The sequence below is a fragment of the Oryctolagus cuniculus genome, chromosome 16 (genome assembly GCF_051225735.1).
Source record: "Oryctolagus cuniculus isolate XC-2025 breed Fujian yellow rabbit chromosome 16, ASM5122573v1, whole genome shotgun sequence".
In the NCBI taxonomy this organism is placed as follows: Eukaryota; Metazoa; Chordata; class Mammalia; order Lagomorpha; family Leporidae; genus Oryctolagus; species Oryctolagus cuniculus.
Genome location: NC_142882.1, coordinates 57,396,242 through 57,419,237, shown reverse-complemented (window position 1 = coordinate 57,419,237; position 22,996 = coordinate 57,396,242). Strand labels below are relative to the sequence as shown.

Here is a 22,996-nt window from a genome sequence, read left to right as displayed (position 1 = left end):
CCAAGCTCTGTAGGGGATTCTGACTCACATCCTGGCTATGGATTCTGGACTCTGAGTGACAGTTCCAAAACCCAGAGACAGTGACCACCTTCCCAGAAGCTTGGGACACCTTTCCAGAACCTGCTCGTGGATTTGAACCCTCTCTCACACGCGGCTTCCAGGAACCCATTGTTCCTTGCTGCAACTTCCCTGCACTATGATTCCTTGGCTCTCAGAACCCACCACGGGCCCTCCCTGCTTGGACAACCCAGGTACGCATCTTGCTCTGGCTCTGAGCTGGCACACGCTTGGCTGGAGCGGCTGCTCATGCCCCACATCCTGAAGCCACAACTCCAGGTAAAACCGTTTTCTCAGACCAAGTCAAACGCCAGGGAGGGAGGGCACCGTGGCCAGCCTCCCATCAGGGCAGGAGAACCAAGACGAGGGCTGATCTCTCTGTTCTGCTGATACTTCTGAAAAAATACATCTTAAAATAAGAAATTCTGTAAAGGAGAATCAAACCCAGTGCTGAAACACAGAGATGGAATCTTCGTGTCTAACTTCCTATCCCTATTACTTCCTGATGCTTCTTCCCGCCTTGGGGCTTCCTCACAGTTGAGCTCTGAGAATCATCACTGAGAACCAGGCTCCACCACCAGCAGTCATGTCTGTGCCACCTGCTTGCCTATCCTTCCTCCAACTAAATCCTCCTTGTTCTTTTAACCTTTGCTAATGGGCTCCACTTCCCAATCCTTAATTCATCTTCATTATTCTCTCCGGAACTCTCTTTAAATTCTTCACATACCTCTCAAGCTCACAGGGCTTGAAGTACCCAATAGAATCGAATCAAATCCAGGAAAAATGAACGTGGCTGTTACATTTCTGGGGGCTGCGGGGTGGGGGGTGGGGACTGGGTGAGTGCACTCGTTTAACTCCTCACTCTGGTTAGTAAATTCCTTCGTTTGGAGTGCAGCGGTATCAGGGGAGAATGCTAAGATATGTGCTTGGGGAAAGGTAGATGATGCCCCCCACTCTTATTCCCCAGAAGGCTTTTTTTCTCCTCCTCCGAGGAGTGTACAAGCATTCAGTGTGCACATCGACTGATAAAATTAATGTGCCGCAAGAAAAGGAAAGATGGACAGAACTTGGGAGATGGTAGGGACTGAAGGCTTGGCTCGTGAATTCTCAGCCATGTTTGCGTTACAGCTCCCAAGAAGAGGATTTAGACAGGGTTCTTTTCCCCATCATCACCTCTCTGCAATGCAATGTCACTATTGTAGATTGACTACAGACCTGTTTATGTTCTGTATGTGTATCTGTTCCTTATACATAATAAAAGTAGGACTTTTTTTTTGTTTTTGTTTTTTTGCATGCTCTCCAAGAGTCCATTCTTCTCTGCTGGGGTGGCGTGGCCCGCACTGAGAACTCCCAGTCCAGGAGATCTTCTGGCCTGGATGCTTTACCTTCTGTTCTTCCACCAGGAACGGGGCGGGTGCGTCTTTGCCCTTTTTTTTTTTTTTTTTTTTTTTTTTGACAGGCAGAGTGGACAGTGAGAGAGAGAGACAGACAGAAAGGTCTTCCTTTTGCCATTGGTTCACCCTCCAATGGCCGCCGCGGCCGGTGCGCTGCCGCCGGCGCACCGCGCTGATCCGATGGCAGGAGCCAGGTACTTCTCCTGGTCTCCCATGGGGTGCAGGGCCCAAGCACTTGGGCCATCCTCCACTGCACTCCCTGGCCACAGCAGAGAGCTGGCCTGGAAGAGGGGCAACCGGGACAGAATCCGGCACCCCGACCGGAACTAGAACCCGGTGTGCCGGCGCCACAAGGTGGAGGATTAGCCTAGTGAGCCACAGCGCCAGCCTGCCTTCTTTTATAGATGAGAAAGTACAGCTTGGAGTGATTGATTCCTGTGCTTCACAGCTCCCCAAGGCCAGCACAAGACTCAGCGTTGAAACCTGGGCCCTGGTTCTCCATATTATGCCAATGCCATAAAAATCCAGAAGCCTGTTCTCTATTATTTACAATAACATTAGTATTTCTGAGACAGATACTGCCCTGGCCAAATAATTCCCAACCTGGTAATCAATTAAAGAGCAAAAGGCCCCAATAATGTTTGTCCTTGCTTTCAGCCATTCTTCTTCTGACAAGTTCTGTATTCCGTGTTCAAGATTCTTAGGCTCGCCTTACACCAAGACAGTCTCCTGCCTGTCAGGGCTGAGCACCCAAGAGGATGTCTCTCTTCCCTGGACCAGAGCCATCAGTCCTCTGGCACAGCCTCTGCTTTTCCTTCTTGACCTTTGGTTACCAGATTTGCCATCGACTTGGTGGCATCTACGAAAGGCCGAAAGACTTTCACGGCAAACACTCACATGCACACCACGTAGGTTCTATGTTCGCTTAGAGCTTACGTATGTGTTCATGCCTTCATCCATCTTCAATCTAAATTTGCAAAATGTGTTTCAGGGAACGCTGCTGACACAGCCACCCCCCCCAAATGCATGGGCATGCCAATCATCAATCAGAATTCTGCACAGACTGGCTTTCACATGAGGAAGACACCAGCTTTGCACAGGAAATTAAAGCAAGTGTAGTGTATATATGCTCAGATGTTCTTACCAACACTGGGCCACCCTCCAAACAGGCCATCACTACCCAACAAGGGATGGGGGGAGGCACAAGACAGCAGTAACACTTGCTTCTTGTACCTGTCTGGGCCTCTTTCATCCATTTTCATGTGTTACATATAAACGCCAAGTTGAGCTGTGTTTTAGAATGGCTTGGAATAAAATCACTCAGCGAAAATTCTCTTTCTTCACTAACATGATACAAGAATACCTCACAAAGTGCATGGAAAAAATGGAATTAAAAGACAAGTTTATTTTGATATAAAAATTGAAGCCCATGCACAGTTTTTTCATAATACTCATTTTCCAGGAACTTTTTGAAGATTGCTTATATGTGTAGATTTCAAATTTTTGGCATAAAATTAAAAGGTAAGTTTGCTTGCATATCTATGGGCTTTCTGAAGTATCTTTGTACATGGTATTTGGAAGATGGTAGAAATGAAAGACCAGTGCCGCCAATACATAAACACCAGGCCCGTTCCTAAATCATTGACATGAATTAACTTATTCTTTGCAGTTACTTCTGGTGCAGAGCTACGGCTCAGTGACATTTCTGGAAAAGTCTAGACAGTCATTATTTAAGCTTTGAGGACCACTTCATCCCAGCTTCCGATACTCTGCTCTACCACAGGGCTTGAAAGCAGCCATGGACAATGCATGTTGCTGTGTACTAACAAAACTTTATCACAGCTGGCACCGTGGCTCACTAGGCTAATCCTCCACCTGCGGCGCCGGCACACTGGGTTCTAGTCCCGGTCGGGATGCCGGATTCTGTCCTAGTTGCCCCTCTTCCTGTCCAGCTCTCTGCTGTGGCCTGGGAAGACAGTGGAGGATGGCCCAAGTGCTTGGGCCCTGCACCCCATGGGAGACAGGGAGAAGCACCTGGCTCCTGGCTTCAGATCAGCGCGGTGCGCCAGCCACAGTGCGCCGGCCACAGCAGCCATTGGAGGGTGAACCAACGGTAAAAGGAAGACCTTTCTCTCTGTCTCTCTCTCACTGTCCACTCTGCCTGTCAAAAAAAAAAAAAAAAAAAAAAAACAAAAAACTTTATCACACAGTCAGGAGGCTGTCATTTGCCAATATCTCTGCTAGACAAGAATTAAGTCCATTCTCAGATAGCAACTTGAGAACATTTTACAATTAACTCAAAACACGGAGCTTGCCAATGCCTCAAAGGCCTTTTGAGTTAATGGTGGATCAAATCATCTCTTTATGTGTGTGCCATCGCTTCTGCCCTGAGAAGAGAGAATCATTAATTTTTAAGCTGTGGTATATTGATGTCAACTTAAAAAAATCACAATGAACGGGAGAGGAAAATGGATTAAGTTATACTTTCAAATAACCAAGGCTTCTAAAACACAAAGGTGTCTGATCCATAGCCTTGAATTAAATGCTGCTGATGCCACATCATTAAGCACAGTCTTTGGGAAGTCATGGAACATGGAGGACCACAACAGGGCAAAGGGAAAACCAGAGAAGTGTAATTACAGACTTGGTAGACACACTCAGGGAGCTCCAGGAACAATTCATTGAACAATCAACGCGTAATTACCTAGAAAGACACAAGGTGCTGGATGGAACCAACGTGCCAAGGCTATTTCATTTCCTTCCATAGTAGACGGGGAGATGACACCGGCTATGTAAATAAGGAGGCGGGAAGAGACACCACCAGTGAGCCAAGCTTGTGATGCTGCCGGACAGGACTGGGAAATGCGGTGTACTCATGGCTAATGTCAAGTTGGAGGACACAGCCAAAGGTGAATGACCACCAGGGGCTCAGTCAATGTCAGAGATGACAGGTGAGCGGACACCGAGAAGAGGAGGCAGAGTTGGGAGAGCGCCGGCTTTGGACAGGCACTTCTTAACAAACTAGTCACTGAGAATCCTGAATTCAGACATACTCATTAAGCACACCCATGATGGACCCTTGGGGGAACCAGCATGTTGGAAAATGGAAATAATATTGGAAATATAATTGAGAGTAATTCTGACATGACGATCAACGATCAAATAAATCTACAAGGTTTTTTGCACAGTCACAGGTAAGGAAAACACCTAAGACACCTCCAGACAGGCAGAGTTCACAAAAGTAGACACTGAATATGAATGGAGATGGGAATGACCCATCTAAGAAGAACTCAATGAGAACAGATTTTTAAATCGATCATACAAACATCACACTAGCTGTATAATGCCTGCACGCCGAGAGTAGACGGCAGGGGTGGGAGATGAGGCTAAACTCAGAACTGGCCACAACCTTACAAGAAGGGTTCACGTTTGGTCAGTGTGACATAAACAGTGTGGGAACATTGGATACGGCAAAGAGAAAAGGCGAAACATGTTCATTTTGGATGGAAAATAACATCTAGGGGAAAACACACCTCAAAAAGATAAAGAAGGCTATGGGATGACTTGGTGTCTGTGTTGCATCCCTTTAACAGCCGAGCACAGTGCTGGGCAAACAGTAAGGATTAGCACTTGATCCTTCTGTTCCTTGGAACACAGGAGGGTACAGAGTGAGAAGCAGAGAGCAGCAAGAACAGTCCTCAGCCCAGTGATCCCACCCACGAGCGGGCGTCGGCGTCCCTGCAGAGCAGGTTAGGGCACAGGTCGCCGGGCGCCACCTCCCGAGTCTCTGATTCTAAGGGGGTGGGGGGTAGAGAATCTGCACTTCTCACAAGCTCCCAGGTGATGCCCTTGCTGCTGGTCCTGGGACCACACTGTGACAATCAGGGCCTGGATTTGGACGATGTGGGTTGAACTCTGGCCCTGCCTCTCGTGCCTCTTCTATGAGATGAGAGGAAGACCAATTCCTGTGGCCTGGTTCTGAGGAGTAACAGATGCCAAACCCTTCACTGGGTGCTCAGGGCACAGTAGGTACTGCACACGGGTCAGCTCTCATCGGAGATTGACAGAGAGGAGATAAACAGGCGCCACCAGGCAAGGTGGTCATAGCAACATCGGGACGGAGATGGCACCATCTGCACGTTTCTGATGGCAGATAGAGTCGAGGGTAAAAATTGGTTTTCGAGACGCTCAGCGCTTGGTTAGCCAGGCCACATCCTTCTAGGAGACAAGGCTTGTCTGAGCCAAAATGTCACCTGCTTTTATCAGCATTATTTCTCAGTGACAGTTTAAACAAGTGAGCAAAATCATGAAGCCTATCTTGGGAGCTGTGCACCTCCTCCTCATCCCAGGAACCCCAAGCCCCACAGGCAGGTAGTGGGCCTGGCCGCAGGGCCACACAGCAGGCATACCAGGCTGCTCTGGGTAGTGACTGCTATGGAGGTCCGGGTATCATCTTCATCTGCTTCTGCTGCCATATCAGAATACCACCAACCGGGCCTTTGATAAATAAGTTTGTTAGGCTCATGGTTCTAGAGGCTGGGAAGTCGAGGGCATGGTGGTGGCATTTAGCAAGGGCCTCTGTGCTACGGACGTCACAACGTGATGGAAGGGCAAGCCAGCATGCCGGAGGCAGGAGAGAAAGCTGGGCCCCACTCACACCTTGAGCCAGGAGCACAATCCCTGAGAAACTAACCCACTGCCTCCATAGCAACTTTAATCCATCGGACACAGAGACATTCCCATGACCCAGTCACTTAGAAGGCCCCACATCTCATCGTGGGTACAATGTCAATCCAATACAGCATGTGTTCTGGAGGGGACCTTCAGTCAAAGGCGTGGAAGCCTAGCCGTACGGTGACAGCCCTTCCCTGTCACTGCTGTGCCTTGGTTTGGGCCGCCTCACTCTCATCCGTGGATGCATGATGGGCTATCTTGGTGTACAGCTGTCACAGGCTAGGCAAGGCTGGCAAAGCACATGTGGCAATACAGGTTGCTGCCAGCTACTCACATTTGCCCAAAACAATGAACTATACAACAGAGAATCCCATCTCAGGAAAGAGAACACACATTTTCAAGTTAGATTTTAAGAAGTCACCCAGGGAGATTCTATAATATTCTCGGGGGGGGGGGGGGGCTGGCATTGTGGCACAGCGAGTTAAGCCACCACCTATGATGTCAGCATCCCATATCAGAGCACTGGCTGGAGCTCCAGCTACTCCGCTTCTGATTCGGCTCCCTGCTAATGTGCCTTGGAAGGCAGCAGAGGATGGCCCAGGTGCTTGGGCTGCTGCACCCATGTGGGAGACCTGGATGGAGTTCCAGGCTCCTGACTTTGGTTGGAATCATTGCAGTCATTTGAGAAGTGAACCAGCAGATGGAAGATCTCTCTCTCTCTGTGTAATTCTGCCTGTCAAATAAATACATGCTTACAAAAGAAAAATAAGAATCTTCTTAGGAAGCTTTGCATACGATCAGGCCTTGCCTGCTCTCCCACATGCTCTTGTCCACTGTGGCCTCAATTCACACCCTGGTGTGGGTGCTGTTCCTCAGTGACTTTCTGGGTCTACAGCAACTTAGCCCCAGAGTCCGTATCCAGGGCTATGATCACACCTTGGAAACGCATATACATCCTGGGTCTGTATTACATTAGAAATCCAAACTGTTCCAAAGACAGTGAATTCTTTTTTTATTCTTGGTGGGGGTATGGGGGTATGGAAGCTATGTATTTTGGTACATCACAGTACTTGACAATAAGAACATTTATATTTTATAAAACGCACAAAAAAATGTTCAGTTCCATCTTTGGGGGAAAACCCCTCATATGTTAAATTTTTTTCTAGCGCTTTTTTATTTTTTTCCTGGAAGCTTCTCTCTCTACACTCCAGTCAGCCTAAAACCAAAGTAATTCCAGCTCAGGACAGAACTGCATGAAGAAAAAGAGCTGACTGCATTAGTGAGTGAGATGAAAGCCTGGAGGACTGATGATGAGAAAGGCCCCTTATTCTCAGTTGTGTCAATATTAAGAGGAAAAAAAAGAGAACAGTGGACAAAGTCTAGGACGAAATGAACAGATATATTTCTTACTTGGGAAGAAATAGCCCTCTGATTACTAGCCATAAAGCCAATTAAAAGGTAATGACATTGATTTTTGTTTGTGGCTGGTGCAATCAATCTCATTATTTTAGAGACATACCTTGTCTGCAGTGTTCACATTCCACCAAATACACTTTGTCTTAAAACGTGTACTTTCAGTGGATAAAAGAAGGAAGTGAAGAGAACTCAGAGAGCAGAAAATTCCTCTGAGTTCACTTAAAATTTGGGGTTTGAAATGTCCTGAGAGTTGAGGATGATACAAGCAATCAATAGGGCTTGTTAACATCTTCCAGACGCCCCTAAGACAAGACAAACAGCCTGTGAAGTCTCGGTCTGATGAATAAAAATTTCAAAAGCAGGATGCAGAAACGGAAGGCTTTTGTAGAGTTCAAAGAACAGGTTTCACCGATCCATGTAGGAAACAGCCAAGCAGTAGAGACTGAGGAATGCCAAAAACGGCAAAATGCTCCTAAGGAGGGCAGGATTCTTCCAAGTGGGATCTACAAATGCCAGGGATGCACTAGCAGGTGGAGTAGGGGTGCCCCCTGCCCTCCCCGCACTGCCAGCTCGGCTCTCTCTCCTGTGCTCCCCCTTAGCTCTGAGGCTCAGCAGAAAAGCTGCTTCTGATAAGCCGTGCTAGGAGTCTCGGTTCTAAAATCCACTTTTACATTAGGAAAACAAAAAGGTTTTCCCAAATAGATTATTCCAAGGCGAGGGAGAAGAGAAATGATACTGTGTAAAATGGGGAACGATTTGAAATAATAGCCTGCCATTTTATTTCCCTTTTTTTGAAATGGCTTTTTAAAATCCCATATTCACTACAGCAATTTCCAAAAAGATGACACCAAATCATTTACAGTCACAAAAAATCTTCTGCTTGTTTGCTGTGTCCTTTAGGCGATTCTAGTGGAATTTTGGCCTTTGGGGAAAGCCAAAAAGAAATGTAGACCATTCCAGGAAAAAAAAATACTAGTCTGTGTTTAAGTAAAATACCCCAACAACTGCCAAAAGCCCAGCTCGCTACCCTAATAACAGCATTGAGAAAATCGGATACGCTATTAGTAATAGTTTGAGGATTCAAAATCCCTTACGTTAGCGGTCTCTATCCTTTTTTCCATCACTTTGCTAGATATTTACTGATTACACATTTTTGCTTAGCTATGCTCAGTGCTAGGGAGATACCTATGATTAAGACTGATGAAGTCCCCAGAGAAAGATACACAGCAACAATTAAATAGATACATTTGGAAAGTGTAATAGTGATACACTAAGTACTGCAAGGAGACAGGACACAGAATACCTGAGGATTGGGGCAGGTGCTCATTTTTATGGGGTTAAGGAAGGCCTTGTTTATCAGGTAAGAGATGCTATGAAACCTGGATATGCAGGGAACCTGGGAACCAGACTTCCAGGCAAAGGACAAGTGCAAAGGCCCTGTGATAGCAACACTGTGGTTTGTTTGACGGATGGAAATGGAAGCTAGCGGGGCTGAAAGGCAATCTAGAGAGAATGCTGCAGACAGGGCAGTGACAATCCTGCAAACACACAGCAAGATTTGCTTTGATTTTAAAAGTAATGGGAAGAGGCCGGCGCCACAGCTCACCAGGCTAATCCTCCGCCTGCGGCGCCGGCACCCCGGGTTCTAGTCCCGTTTAGGGCACCAGATTCTGTTCCGGTTGCTCCTCTTCCAGTCCAGCCTTCTGCTGCGGCCCGGGAGGGCAGTGGAGGATGGCCCAGGTGCTTGGGCCCTGCACCTGCATGGGAGACCAAGAGGAAGTGCCAGGCTTCTGGCTTTGGATCGGTGCAGTGCACTGGCCGTGGCGGCCATTTGGGGGGTGAACCAACGGAAGGAAGACCTTTCTCTCTGTCTCTCTAACTCTGCCTGTCAAAAAAAAAAAAAAAAAAAAAGAGTAATGGGAAGAATATTGAAGGCTCCAATTTATATACAAAGATGAGTCGGGATTCTGCCTGAAGAATGAAGTGTGTGTGTGTGTGTGTGTGTGTGTGCGCGCGCGCGCACGCAGGCTGTGAACCGGGTGCCAAGAGTGGGAGCAGGGAGACCGGAGAGGACAGGAGCCTGTTGACCTGCCCTAACCCAGGCAGGAAGCAGTGATGGCCCGATCCTGCGGTAGTCACGGAGATGCAGTAATGCCGGAAGTTAGAAGATGGATGTGGGGGAAACCTGCTGCCTGCTAAGAACAGAAGGGAAGCGAGTGAGAGTATGAAGAGGAGAACCACGGGCTCCTGAGGTTAGGCACCATTTCACAGTGGAGCCCAGCTCTGTTTAGAACGCGAGGCTTCGACGGCTGGGGAGAGGCCCAGCACACACCTGGACAGTGGAGTCTGGAGCCCGGGCTGGAGGTCTTCGCAGAGAAACATGTGCTGGAGTCGGTGCTCAGCACAGTCCTGGGAAGCCCACCCAGTCTCACAGTTGGTAACGAATCAATTCTTCGGAAGGGACTGACTGACAGAGAGGACGAGGGCGGAGTCTGCAACCTGGGAGATGTCTCGCGTCTCCTGGCCAGGAGCCTTGAGGAAAGGTGTGTAGAGTGCCAGGTGCCGCGGCATCTCAGTAGTATTAATTCAGAGAGATCAATCTCCAGAAGGCAATGAGCTGCTCCTTCAGCGGCTGCCCCTGCCCGGCTGAACGGGCGCCAGAGCTGCTGCTCAGCCGCTGGGACCTCCTGTTCCTCGTCCTCAGGATCGTGCCTTGTGCCAGGTCAATTCCTGACCCGAGCATCTTGCCTTGTTCTTGGGCATCACCATTTGGCACTCCCATGTGGAGAATCCTCCTCCTGCTCTGCCTCTGTCCCTCGGGACTGTCTCACAGCCAGCTCCTCACAGGCTGCCACACCAGCCAGGAATCGTGACTGCTTATCGAGCACCTACTATGCGCCAGGGGCCATCCTAGACACTGGACAATCACAGCCCATGACAGCAACCCTGCCAAGTGGATTCCACCCTCGGATTCCAAGCCAGGAAGCTGGAAAGAGGCACAGCCGGAAGTCTCAAGTCCAAGGTGCCTCCTTGGCTTTGCTGAGCTTGTTGAATGGTGCCTGTGGTGTGGTCTGAATGCCTGGCTCATCAAATTTCCAGCAAAGGTCCCATCCATGATTGGGAGCTGTGGACAGCAAGCTACGCAGCGAGCCAGGTGGCCCTGGAGTGACAGTGGCCCTTTGCGTCCGTCATGGCAAGCTTCACTCAGGGCACCAATGTGTGCATTTAGCACATGAGCCCAGGGGCCTGATGTGACAGAGGCCCATGCCAAAGAAGGTACCAATCATCAGAGAAATACTGGAGAATGAGGGCAGAGGAGCAACCCAGCCAGGGACCAGGGAAGGAGTGGCCGGGTTCGGTGCAAACCCAAGACGGCTACATCGGAAAGGAAGGTGTGGGCTCTTCCGACCTGGCTAAGACATGAGATGCAACAGAAAAAAATTGTAACATAGGCTTTATGTAAAGGTGTTGCCAGAGCTTCAATCGGTCAGGCCTCGCGCTCTAATGGAAGGGCTGTCTGTCTTGATCAGGCAGGTACCCAGAGCAGACAGGTGTATGACAGGGCAAAGAGGCATCTGGTGAAGCACCACGGGCAGCAGGAGCATCCAAGAGTGGGCAGTGCCTGCCCCTGCAGGAGGCCAAGTCCGGAAAGGGGCAGGAATTCTTTGCAATGAACTTCACCTTGGAGGACCCGGGGAATGGACGCCACCCCCTATGGCTCTCAGCTGAGTGGCATCTGTGCAGCAGCCAGCAAACTTGGCCCTTTGGAACCTGACACCTGCTGCCTGCTAGGGAAAGGGGGCTGTGGAAGGCCCGTGTTTCACAGCGGAAAGGGGATATGGATTCCCCAGAGGCGAGTGACCTGTGGGGCCAGCGCTGATCAGGCAGGGCTTACCCACAAATCAAGCTGGCCAAAGGGCACAAGTAGGCAGCCAAGCTCAGCAGACAGACAAGAGGGGAAGAAAGGCTGTGCATGTATCCTATCCTTCAGGGATGGTGGAGGGTGAGAGCTGTGAAACATTAGCTGGCTGGGCAGTGCACACAGCCGATGCCTCTCCATCAACCGGGGAGGGCTCTTTAAGAAAATAATCCGAATGCACCTCTCTCCACTGCAGACATCCCACAAAGTCAGCCAGCCTACTCCCCCCCAACCCGCCCCTACTTCCCCCTCTCTCTCACACACAGGCAAGGTTTTAGACATACATATTTAATTACATCCTAATTTTGTTCTCTTTTTTTAATGACATTCAACATGCCAATAGCTGAAAGCGGCTTTCCATACACATACACTCAACACAGGAACGAATGAATGACTACCCTGCACTTGAGTTTCAAGTGTGGGTGCCAGACCGCGCCTGGTAGCTTTGTGTGGACACCTCCAAGTGGAGTCCTTGGCCACTTGCTAATTCTGAACGTTCTTTTCATCCATACACCGAAGCCCCTCGATCTCCCTACACACATGGTGATAGCTTTTCTGGGAGAAATACTACATGAAAAGCAGTAGGGAAGGAATTTTTAGCAACTCGTTTCTTAATTCTCTCTGAGAACACCCTTATTGAGCACAGCTCATTAAAACATTTATGCTTGTCCTATTTTTCTCTTGTTTCGACGCGGCTAGAAATCCAAAGCACAACAGAAGGCAGAGGCAGTGACGGGACAAGATCCGACTACCAAATAAACTGGAACTCATCCTGGGCTTTTTCACACGCCTCGGCTTTTTTGTTGTTGTTGTTTTTCCCCAGTTATTTTCCTGGGATGAAATGTCTTCTCTATTCAAATCCAGATTACTTGAAGAAATTTAATCCCCTTCGAAAGCAACATTTTCTGTAGAAAAACTCAGTAAGCCACGTAAGCTGACTCTGGATAAGGACATGGATGGGCTGAGGCCTTTGAAACAGGCTCAGAACCCGAAAGCACTGGTGCTCAAGGCTGAATCTCAAGGGTGTTGGAATTGGAGCCCCTGCCCCAGCAAGGCACACAGGGTGCTTTCAAAGCTGCCTGCTACTTTACACTTTATCAAAGGAATAATAACAAAAATAAGTAAGGACCCATGGTTGGAAGGATGTTATTTTGTTCATTAAAGCAATCGTCTGGGGGCCAGTGCTGTGGCATAGCGGGTTAAGCCACCACTTGCAATGCAGGCATCCCATAGGGGTGCCGGTTCGAGTCCTAGCTGCCCCATTTTTGATCCTGTTCCCTGCTGATGTGCTTGGGAAATCAGCAGAGGATGGCCTTTCAGTGCTTGGGCCCCTGTGCCCATGTGGGAGACCTGGAGGAAGATCCTAGCTCCTGGCTCCGGCCTGGCCCAGCCCCAGCCATTGCACCATTTGAGGGGCAGGCCAGTGGATGGAGGATCTGGATCTGGATCGCTCGCTCGCTTGCGCTTTCTCTCCCTCCCTCCCTCCCCCTCCCTGCCTCCTTCCCCTGTAACTTTGACTTGCAAAATAAACAAACATTTTTCAAAAAGAAATTGGCTGACTAAAGTGGCACCCAGAGGAACAAGAAATCTGAGTGCAAGAGGGCCAGGAAGCTTGGAGGGCTGGGGAGCCCTTGCACGGGGGATGCGTTTTCTAAGCTGTTGCCAAGAATGAAAACACAGTGACTTTTCCTATAAGGTTTGGTTTGGTTACTTAAACACGAAGCGCAAAGATGGCCCCTGTCTCTGCAATGGTGCAAGACAGGAGAATTCGGATTCCAAGTTAGCTTTCAAGTGTTTTTAAAATAACGTCTGGCTTCAAAATACAGAACGTGCAGATGTTAAACTTGGCGATGTTCTGACAAACATGAGCAGGAATGAGCTCCCGTGAAAACCACACCGCCTCCAGTATCAACACGGTGCTGACAATTCACCAGAGCTATGGGAAGGAGCTGGGTACTGACCTCCCGGGAACAGACGATCCTCTTGGGACGAGGCGCCTCTTGCTGTAGCTGATACACTGCCAATAAAGCAAAAACAAGCAATCCCTTTAGGAAACAGCAACGCACACCAACGCCCAACACGCCTTCACCTCCATCCACCCAAGCACATCTCAAGAACAGCAACTACAAAACATAAAAAATAAAGAAAAACCAAAGGGGATAGGGCACCTTTTTTATTAGACTGGATAAAGTCAGATCATTTATATGGAAATTAGTTGCCATGAATGTAAACTGGCAAAATTGATTTCTCTTTTCTCCTTATAAGGCCAATTGAGTTTCATAATTGTTACTGGCATTGTTCATTTGGTGGCTTTCGAGGGAGACTAGATGCTATTCAACTTCTTCTGACTTTTTAAAAAATGAAATTCCAAAGGTAAGCCTCCGACTAGTAAGACAGGGTAAATAGGATTCTCGAGTTTAGGCGCTGAGGGCTCTGTGCACACCAGGGGGAAGCTGGCACTGCCACTTGAGTCTCCCTCTGAACCATTCCACTTGTAGACAGACAGGGGACTGTGCCGTGAGTGAGTGAAACGCCAAGGCGCTTTCTGGGCTCTCCTCTTCCCTCCAGTTTTTGCTCTATCTCTGTGGATGCCCATCCATTTGACTCCTTCCTATCCCCGTCACATCTGAAATCCTAACAGCCACTCACTTACCCTGCTTTAACAATACACCCGTCCCTCCAGCCTGGGGCATAAAATCCGGCAAGCTTTTGTAGGCACCTGATTTAGTGAATCATTATTTGTGATTTTTTTTTTCTGCTGCTCAGCTAAATTAGTTACTTCTCCCAGGGGGAAAGCTACCCTAGGCTGACACCTTAGCATTTTATTTCGGAGAGATCAGAGGCAGCCAGCAATCAAGGTGATGTTATCTTGGGAATCTTGAGAAGAATTAATTTCAGATGGGATAAAGCCACAAAAAAGTCCAAACAAAAATCACACCCAGTCTTCCTAGAAAATGTAATAAGCAAAAACTTATGATTTATTCTCAGGTCTAAAAATATTTGAAAGAAAAAAATTTAATTGAAGGGCAGTCACAGGGGAACAGATATGAAAATAATGGCATATATTTTGTAATCCTGGCTCCACATGGTTGTTTGCTATCTCATTAAGGTAGAGGACCCAGCCCTAGCATGCAGAGGACACTGACCCACTACTAGATGTCTGAATAGGCCACACGTAGGCTGCCCAGACTGACGACCGTGCGTGTGACACCTCAGGACAACAGCACCCGCCTGTGACAGCAGAGCTGAAGGAGACCAGCAATGACTGGCAGTTAAAAGAAGGCCTCCATGCACCTTCCTCCCCCTGCAGATTCCAGTGGAGTGATGCCAAGAGGGGTGGGCCACAGGAAAGACGAGTGACCGTGCCCACGGCCTCTTCAACCCACCAGCACCCTTGCCGTCTCCCTTTTCCCTCGGTGTCCCCACCCCATGCCTACTGCTGACTCCTCCTCCTCAACCCCTCCAGGGCTCAGAGGTCACACCCAAGGCTCACCTGAGCCCCTCTCTGGGACTCATTCTCTTTCCTCTCCTAACACCTCCTTTCTCACCCATCTCTGCTCAGCACCCTCCTCTAAGCTCCAGGCTGCATATCTAATCTCTTAGACATTCCTCCTGAGTTTGGCCAAAGGACCTCAAACTCAACATCCCAAAAACTGAACTAAGGATCACTGCCTCCCAATAGGACCTCTCTGTGGATCCCGTGAAGGACCCAAGGCCCAGCCACTTCTCCGGCAGGTGTTTCCGACGTCACCCATGACAACTCACGTGACCAGCTCCCCATCAGTCTATCATCCTGGCTCTGTTCATGTTTCTCAGGCCGTCCATTCCTGTCCATCACCATCACTGACACCCTACCCCCAGCTCTCGGCTCTGACCCCCTGTAGCCTCTTTCCTACCTCCTGGCCAGTGTGGCTATTTTAAAATGTCAACCAGACCACGTTGCTTCCATGGGGTCTCCCACCGCCGCTGGATGAAGGCTAAAGTCTCTAACATGTGCCCCTGTCATGGACAGTTGTGTCTCTGCCAACTTCTACGACTTCCCCAGGAACCATGCTCTCTGCTCAGCCCTTGGCTTCCTCCTCCTTCCCTAAATGCACACCACTCCCTTCAACCTCAGGGCCTTTGCAGTGCTATCCCTTTGGTCCATGCTATCCCCCTCTCCACCTCTGGCAACCTCATCATTGTGACCTCAGTCCAAACATCAGTGTCATGAGGGAGCCTTTCAGGATGTCTCACACCAGACCCAAAAACGTCATCCCCATTCTGTGCCATTGCAACTCCTTGCACTTCACTTTACAGATCTATCACAATCGTAAGTTTGCATTTATTGGTGGGAGTTCTAAAAACAATGCTTGCTTTTCCCCATGTTAGAAGTCCCACTGTGAATGCAGACATTGTGTTTGAGTTTGCTTCGTGTTATGGTCCTGGCATTTGCTGGAGTGCTACGGCAAGAAACAGAACTAAAACAAGCAGCAGCTTTGGGGGGGTGGGGGGAGACATGGGAATTAGTGTGGTAAGTGCAGAAGTGGGCAAAGTGTCACTCATTCCAGGCTGTGGGGTGCCAATCCCCAATGGAAGGAATAGCTCAGTGGGTCTTCCCATGGATCCCACATTCCTGTAATAGTGCTTGAGAATGCTCTTCATACTTGGACATGTGATACTATCTGAGATACCCTGCTAGGGGAAAAAAAACAAGGTAAACATGTACACACACATGCTCCCATATCTATATTTAGTACATGTTAAGAAAAGGGGCAAGGGCCAATGTTGTGGCACAGCAGCTCAAGACACTACCTGCAACACCTGCACCCAAGTCCTAGCTGCTCCACTTCTGACCCAGCTCCCTGCTAATGGCCTAGGGAAAGCAGTGGAAGATGGCCCAAGAATCTGGTCCCCTGCACCCACATGGGAGACCTGGAAGAAGAGCCTGGCTCCTGACTTCGGCCTGGCCCAGCCCTAGCTGTTGTGGTCATCTGCAGCGTGAACCAGTGGATAGAAGACCTCTCTCCCTTTCTTCCTGTAACTATGACTTTCAAGTAAATAAATCTTAAAAAAAACTATGATAACAGTGCGTGTACATTCACATTTTTGCTCTATCTATATTAAGAGACTCTTGAAGGAACAGGAAGTAACAGGTGCAACACCTTCAGGGGATGAGCAGACAGACAAGGATGAAAGCGGATGAAGATTCCTCAACGCGTATCTGAGTCTACTGCTCTGACTTTGGAACCGGGCATGCACGGCTTATGCAGCAAAAGAAGGGTCAGAGGAGGCTGGTTTCCAAAGAGGAACCGCTAGGCAGTGTTGGTGGATCAGAGAGAGGAACCGCGGTGCACATCACACTGTCTGTGCCAGTACTGCTACGGAGCTCCTCTACTGCCCTCGAACAGCCCCAGCCCCGCTCTGCTGGGTTTCAGCAGGAAGCTGCTGCTGAGGACAGTGGGAACCAAAGGGCCATCTCCTGGAGCTGTGAGTTTGAGACCCGAGGAGAATCGCCAGACCCACATGCAAAGGATCCTGTCTGCGCCCCTCCTGCCTCTGTCAATGCCTTGAAGCCCAAAGTGACAGGTTGGAGGAGAGGGGGCAGGGCTGGAACGACTTTGTGGACATAATTGGGAATGTAGATGGCAAAGGAAAAACACCTTTTACAAGAGGGAAGCACTGCCAGCTACGTGCTTCTTTGCAATTTATCTCAGCGAGTGGGTGAGCACCTGCCGCACGCCAGCTACCGCAGCCAGCATCAAGGGGAGGCCTTGAGGAGGAATGGAGGGCGAGAGGGAGGGGACAGACAGGGACTGCCATGTATCACAGCCATACTTGACTGAATCTTCCTAAGAAGCCACTGTTTTCATTTCTCCAAGAGGGAACAAGTATAGAAGGCAAATGCTTAACTCAGGGCTTCCCATAAAATGTATCTTTTGATTGCAAATCCCTGGTTTATCCTCCCTATGCTTCCGAGCCTTTGCCCTCACTGCTCCCTCTACCTGGACTGTTCCTTCCCAAGACATCTGCGTGGCTCACCCTGGCCCCCTCATTAAGGTCTCTGCTTAAATCTCACCTGATCAGGGAGACCTTCCCTGATGCTGCATAAAATCCCACCCCTAGGGGGCAGTGTTGTAGTACAACAGGTTAAGCGGGCACTTGCTACGCCAGCATCTGCTCTGCTTCCCATCCAGTTGCCTGTTAATGCACCTGTGAAGGCAGCAGGTGATGAGCCAGGTTCCTGCCATTCACGCGGGAGACCCAGATGGAGTTCTAGGCTCCTGGCTTCAGCCTGGGCCAGACCCAGCCATTGCAACTATTTTGGGAGTGAACCAGCAAACGAAACACCTCTGTGTGTGTGTGTTTCTTTCCTTCTGACTCTGTCACTCTGCCTTTCAAGTCAACAAATAAATCTTTAAAAAAAAAATCCACCCCATCACTCCACCCCCTTACATGGCATTGTGATTCTGCTCATCACCATTAGCACTGTTAAATGTAATGGGAGGGGGAGGAAAGGTGGGGGGAAAGAAGGGGAGGGAGAAAATGTAAATATTTATTTATTTTATGTATTATCTTCCTGGACTCAAATGCATGCTGTCCGAGGGCAGGTTCTGTCCACTTAGTGTCCCCAGAACCGAGAACAGTGCTTGGCACATGGTGGGTGCTTCATGCAGACTGGGTGAGTGGTGGGTGGGTAAAGAAATTAAGAGCCCAGGGACCATCGCCTGTGCCTCGAGCAGCCTGGGACCCAGTGAGGAAGGTGCGGGCAGAGAAAACAAAGCAAGGTGGGCCATTGGCTTTCATGCGGGAGAGAGGAGGAAGCCTCGATGCTCAGGGATGGCTCAGTGAGGGGCAGAGGCACAGGGTTTCTGCAGATGAAAGTCAGGTGCAGGCAGAGCTGCAGGGGGAAGAGAGGATGGTTTGCTCAAGAGTCGGCGAGGGGCCATCAGGGCTGCTGGGCCCCGGTGTGGATGTGTGGGAGGCACCTGCTGGGCCCCGGTGTGGATGTGTGGGAGGCACCTGCTGGGCCCCGGTGTGGATGTGTGGGAGGCACCTGCTGGGCCCCGGTGTGGATGTGTGGGAGGCACCTGCTGGGCCCCGGTGTGGATGTGTGGGAGGCACCTGCTGGGCCCCGGTGTGGATGTGTGGCAGGCACCTGCTGGGCCCCCGGTGTGGATGTGTGGGAGGCACCTGCTGGGCCCCGGTGTGGATGTGTGGCAGGCACCTGCTGGGCCCCGGTGTGGATGTGTGGGAGGCACCTGCTGGGCCCCAGTGTGGATGTGTGGGAGGCACCTGCTGGGCCCCGGTGTGGATGTGTGGCAGGCACCTGCTGGGCCCCAGTGTGGATGTGTGGGAGGCACCTGCTGGGCCCCAGTGTGAATGTGTGGGAGGCACCTGCTGGGCCCCAGTGTGGATGTGTGGGAGGCACCTGCTGGGCCCCGGTGTGGATGTGTGGGAGGCACCTGCTGGGCCCCGGTGTGGATGTGTGGGAGGCACACACCCGAGGCTGGACTCGGACGTCTGCAGCACATCCTGAACAGGAAGGGGACGCAGTCTCGTCTGTTTTAGAACAAGGGTGACAAGGATGAGCCTATGGAGGAACAGAGGCTTCCACTTTCTGAACACCTACTATGTGCCAGACGCCTTATCAGCATCTTATTTAATTTTCCCAGTTATGCTCCCAAGGGGACTCATTCTTACTCCCTGGGAAACCACTGGAGATGCCTGCCATCTTAGAAAATGCCAGCGTGACACGGCTAACAGGGCAACATCGAGGTGCGGAGCCGGCATCCCTGAACCAAACCCTGCTCTCTCGGCTTTGGCAGACGGTGGCTGCATCCCGTGTGGGAAGCTCTGAGACGCTGCTGCGAAATTCAGCTTCCCAGACCCCATTTCCGGGAATGATCCCTCACTTCAGAGGCATCAGAGAGGGGCAACAGTGGAGGGGGGGGAGGGAGGGGAAGAAGGAGGGGGAGGGGGAGGGGTAGAGGGAGAGGGGAGAAGGAGAGAAGAGTGGTTTACTTGCACACAAAAGGGACTGTGAAGGTCTAAGCTGCAGTAACACTGGTGGAAATGCAGGCGAGAAGGTAGTTGATTGCACAGGATGATTGACAGGACTTGGTGAAAAACCGCCTGGTAGCCAGGAGCTGAGTCCTGAGACACGCAGAAGGAAGGGAGGCAGGCGATGGGGCCCTTCTGGAAAGTTCCTCTCCTACGTCAACAGGCTAAGTCCCAAAGCCTGGTGGTCTGGAGCCACTCTGGGCTGTGGCAGAAAGAAACACAGTAGTCACCAAGTGGGAAACCCAGCAAGTGCACTGCTAGCCCAGGGGCCACTTGCAGGAGGGCAGGGCAGAGGCTCTGGGCAGAGCCCTGGGGCTGCCTCCCCCTTCTGCACCCTTGACGGTAGATGTGACACTCATCCATCACTTGCATCTTGCTGAGCAGGCTTGGAGTCGCAAGAGCTGCTCTGTGCTGCTGGCAGCCACGGGAGTGGGCCACCAGGCTCGCAAGTGTATCTGCCAAGGGCTAATGCATCTGTCTCTAAAGATAAGGAGAAGGCAACGTGGCAAGAGCAGCCAGGTGAAAAACAGGGCCTGATCTCTTCTAGCTTTAATCGACAGCCTGCCCACCACCTTCCCAGTCAGCAATGACCAAACACACACCCGGGAAGAAACACCTCCCAGACATGCTTACCCTAACTGAAACCTGTCACACAATCTCAAAATGTCACTTCTTGGATTTTCTTTGCTCAACACACACATCTCGTGAACAAAATCCAAGGCTGAATGTCACTGTTTGGGCAGTGCTGGGAGCTGAGAAATGGCATGCTGGGATTTGCTCCCACGGGAATGTTCTGAATACGTTCCCAGCACTCTCAGCCCAGAGCCCTCCGTGGTACCCAAGGGAAGGCCTAGCCTGGGAATAAGCTGTTGGGCAAGGGTAGAAGCCACCTCCCCAAGGATCTGAAAGCAGAATGAGCAATCCAGAGCTCACCTTGCCTCTTCCGCAATAAGAAAGCTTGCCTGGCCCTCCTGGGGGACAGAATCAACCCACCCCTGCCAATGACCTGGGCACTCATGGCTGCATATGCTGAAGCCCAGTCCAGACCATCAGTCCCTAGGAGACCACGGGGATGGCTTCTCACAGGCCACTTCTTTCTAAAGTGGACAAGTGGACCCATGAATAGCGTCCGGCCACGCGGTCATGTGGCTGAGCCAGAGGTCATGGGAACTTCTCAAGGGTAAAGGCAGGGAATTGCAGGTGCTTCCCAGCCCCCCAGGCTGCCATGGGAGGACCCTGCCTTGCTAACAAAGTCAAGTTTTACTGGAGTTGACTTCCCTTCCCTAGTGGCACTGGGAGAAAGCCAAGAAACAGCTTTTATACCTTCAAATCAGGGTCCTGGACATCAGTGTGCAGAAAGAACACCTTTGGGGCTTAATCAATTGCAGTTCTTGGGATAGCATTGTGGTGTAATGGGTTAAGCTGCCTCCTGCAATGCCGGTACCCCATATGGGTGCTGGTTCAAGTCCCAGCTACTCTGCTTCCAATGCAGCTTGCTGCTAATGCACCTGGGAAAGCAGAAGATGACCCAAGTCCTTGGGCCCCTGCACCCTCATAGGAGACCCAGAAGAAGCTCCTGGTTCCTGGCTTTGGCCTGGTCCACCCTGGTCATTGTGGCCATTTGGGGAATGAACCAGCAGAGGAAGCATATGTTCTCTCTCTCCCTCTCCCTCTAACCCTGCTCTTCAAATAAAATAAATCTTAAACATAAATAAATATATTGCAGTTCCCCACCTTGCTTTTCATAATCAGAGGCCTGGAGAGAGTTATGGGACAATCACTGTAAATACTCCCACCAGGTGGCTCTGATGCAGGGGGTCTGCTGGTCAGGACTTGAGGTTCTATAATCCTATTTAGGAAAACTGGCAGAAGCTAGGACTCCGTAACCTGCTGCCCAGGGCAGACGCCTGGGAGCACTGTTAGCCACCACACCAGCTGCCCAATTGGCACTTGGCCTCTCAGAAAAGAAAATCTTTCAGAGCATACCCATGACGGTTGGATTTGAACTTGTCTGCTGGGGGCACATAGTTCATACAGTTCTGGCATAAGCATTAGAACGTGGCTTTATTTTTTTTCCCACTGAACTTGAAGATAATGTCTTTTTAGGGCATAGAAATTAAATCTTTCTCAGTGACTTCATCAATGTTTTTGAGTTTTGAGAACAACAGATTAGCACCAATGCAGGAGACTTTGGGACAAGATTATTCTGTGAAAGTAGCCAAGAACTTGATAATGTTAGCTTCTAAGGGAAGGAGGGGAAACCAGGGTAAAAGGAAGCAAGACCCACTCCTATTCATCCTTAAGGTTCCACAATTCCAAGTACTGTGAGCACAATGAAGGCATAGATTTCACAAATGCAGAGATTTAGTATGTGTCTGTTGAATGAGTAATTAATGAGCACTATTTGTATAAAATATTGAGGGCTGACTTCTAAAATTTCCTTAATTCTCTACATTTATAAGTCAGGATTTGCAGCTGCTTCGTAACATCCATCTCCCCCTCCCTCCTCCTAACATTACCACAAGTTTTTAAGCCATGTGGACATAAGATGGATCTTGCCCTGAGACCCAGCGATAGGTCCGAATCGGTTTGGGGCATTCAGCCCATTGCAGCAATGGAGTGAAGAACAGGCAAGTAAGCCAGTCAATAGTGACTGAACAGTGACTTTGTTTGCAGGGTCAAGAAAATGGGTTGTCTCTTTGCTTGCTGTTTTTGAAGGAGGACGCAATAGTCCTGGTGTTACTGGTAGCTACCTAGGGAATCACAAGAGAAGAACAGACTAAGTGTGGAGCCAAACCTAGAACCAAGAAAGGAATAGATACAGACAGGGTTCTGCCAATGGCATTTAAGTTGCTGGAATAAATCATGCCTGAAGTCAAGTGCCTCTGGACTTTTTGGTTAGGTCAGTCAATGGGATTCATGGAGCATTCTGTTGCTTGTAACCAAAGGCACTGTAGTTAGCATTAAAACCTGGACTGGAGGTGGATGTTTGACCCGGTGGTGCCTGGGTGCGATGCCCGTCGTCACTCCCGATTCCAGCTTCCTGGAGTCAGTGGTGACATCTCCAGTAGCTGGGTTTCTGCCATATCTATGTGGGTGACCCCGATGGAGTTCCTGGCTACTACCTTGCAACTGGGGAGTGAACCAGCAGATGGGAGCACTCTTTCTCTACTTCTCAAATAAAAAATAAACGAAACAAAAACATAGAGGTAACTCCATAAAATGAATCATTGGAAGTGGACCAACTTTTGTTTAGGAACAATCTCATAACTGGAATTAATGCTTCATACTAGGAATCAGATACCAAATAAGTCAATTATGGCCAACAATGGTCAATGAAGGTAAACACACAGTTCTACTAACACAGTCTACACCCACTGCAAATCACACATTTTTAAACTAAGGCCAATGTGGTGGCAAGAAATGTACTCCATTTGGAAAAGATGTGAGAGACACATAATTGCTGGAGTTAAAAAGTGTGTGAGGGAAAAAT

General features: G+C 49.8%; 1 protein-coding gene across 3 annotated transcripts in view; it reads right to left on the bottom strand.

Annotated features, from left to right (window-relative positions):
* Nucleotides 1–22,996, bottom strand: part of CHN2 (chimerin 2) — a 286,463-nt gene that overhangs the window by 109,574 nt on the left and 153,893 nt on the right. For all 3 annotated transcript variants that reach the window (XM_089316070.1, XM_070059690.2, XM_089316069.1), the window contains one exon: nucleotides 13,422–13,477. In XM_089316070.1, coding sequence (XP_089172196.1) covers nucleotides 13,422–13,477 — 56 coding nt within the window. The remainder of the gene's footprint in view (nucleotides 1–13,421; nucleotides 13,478–22,996) is intronic.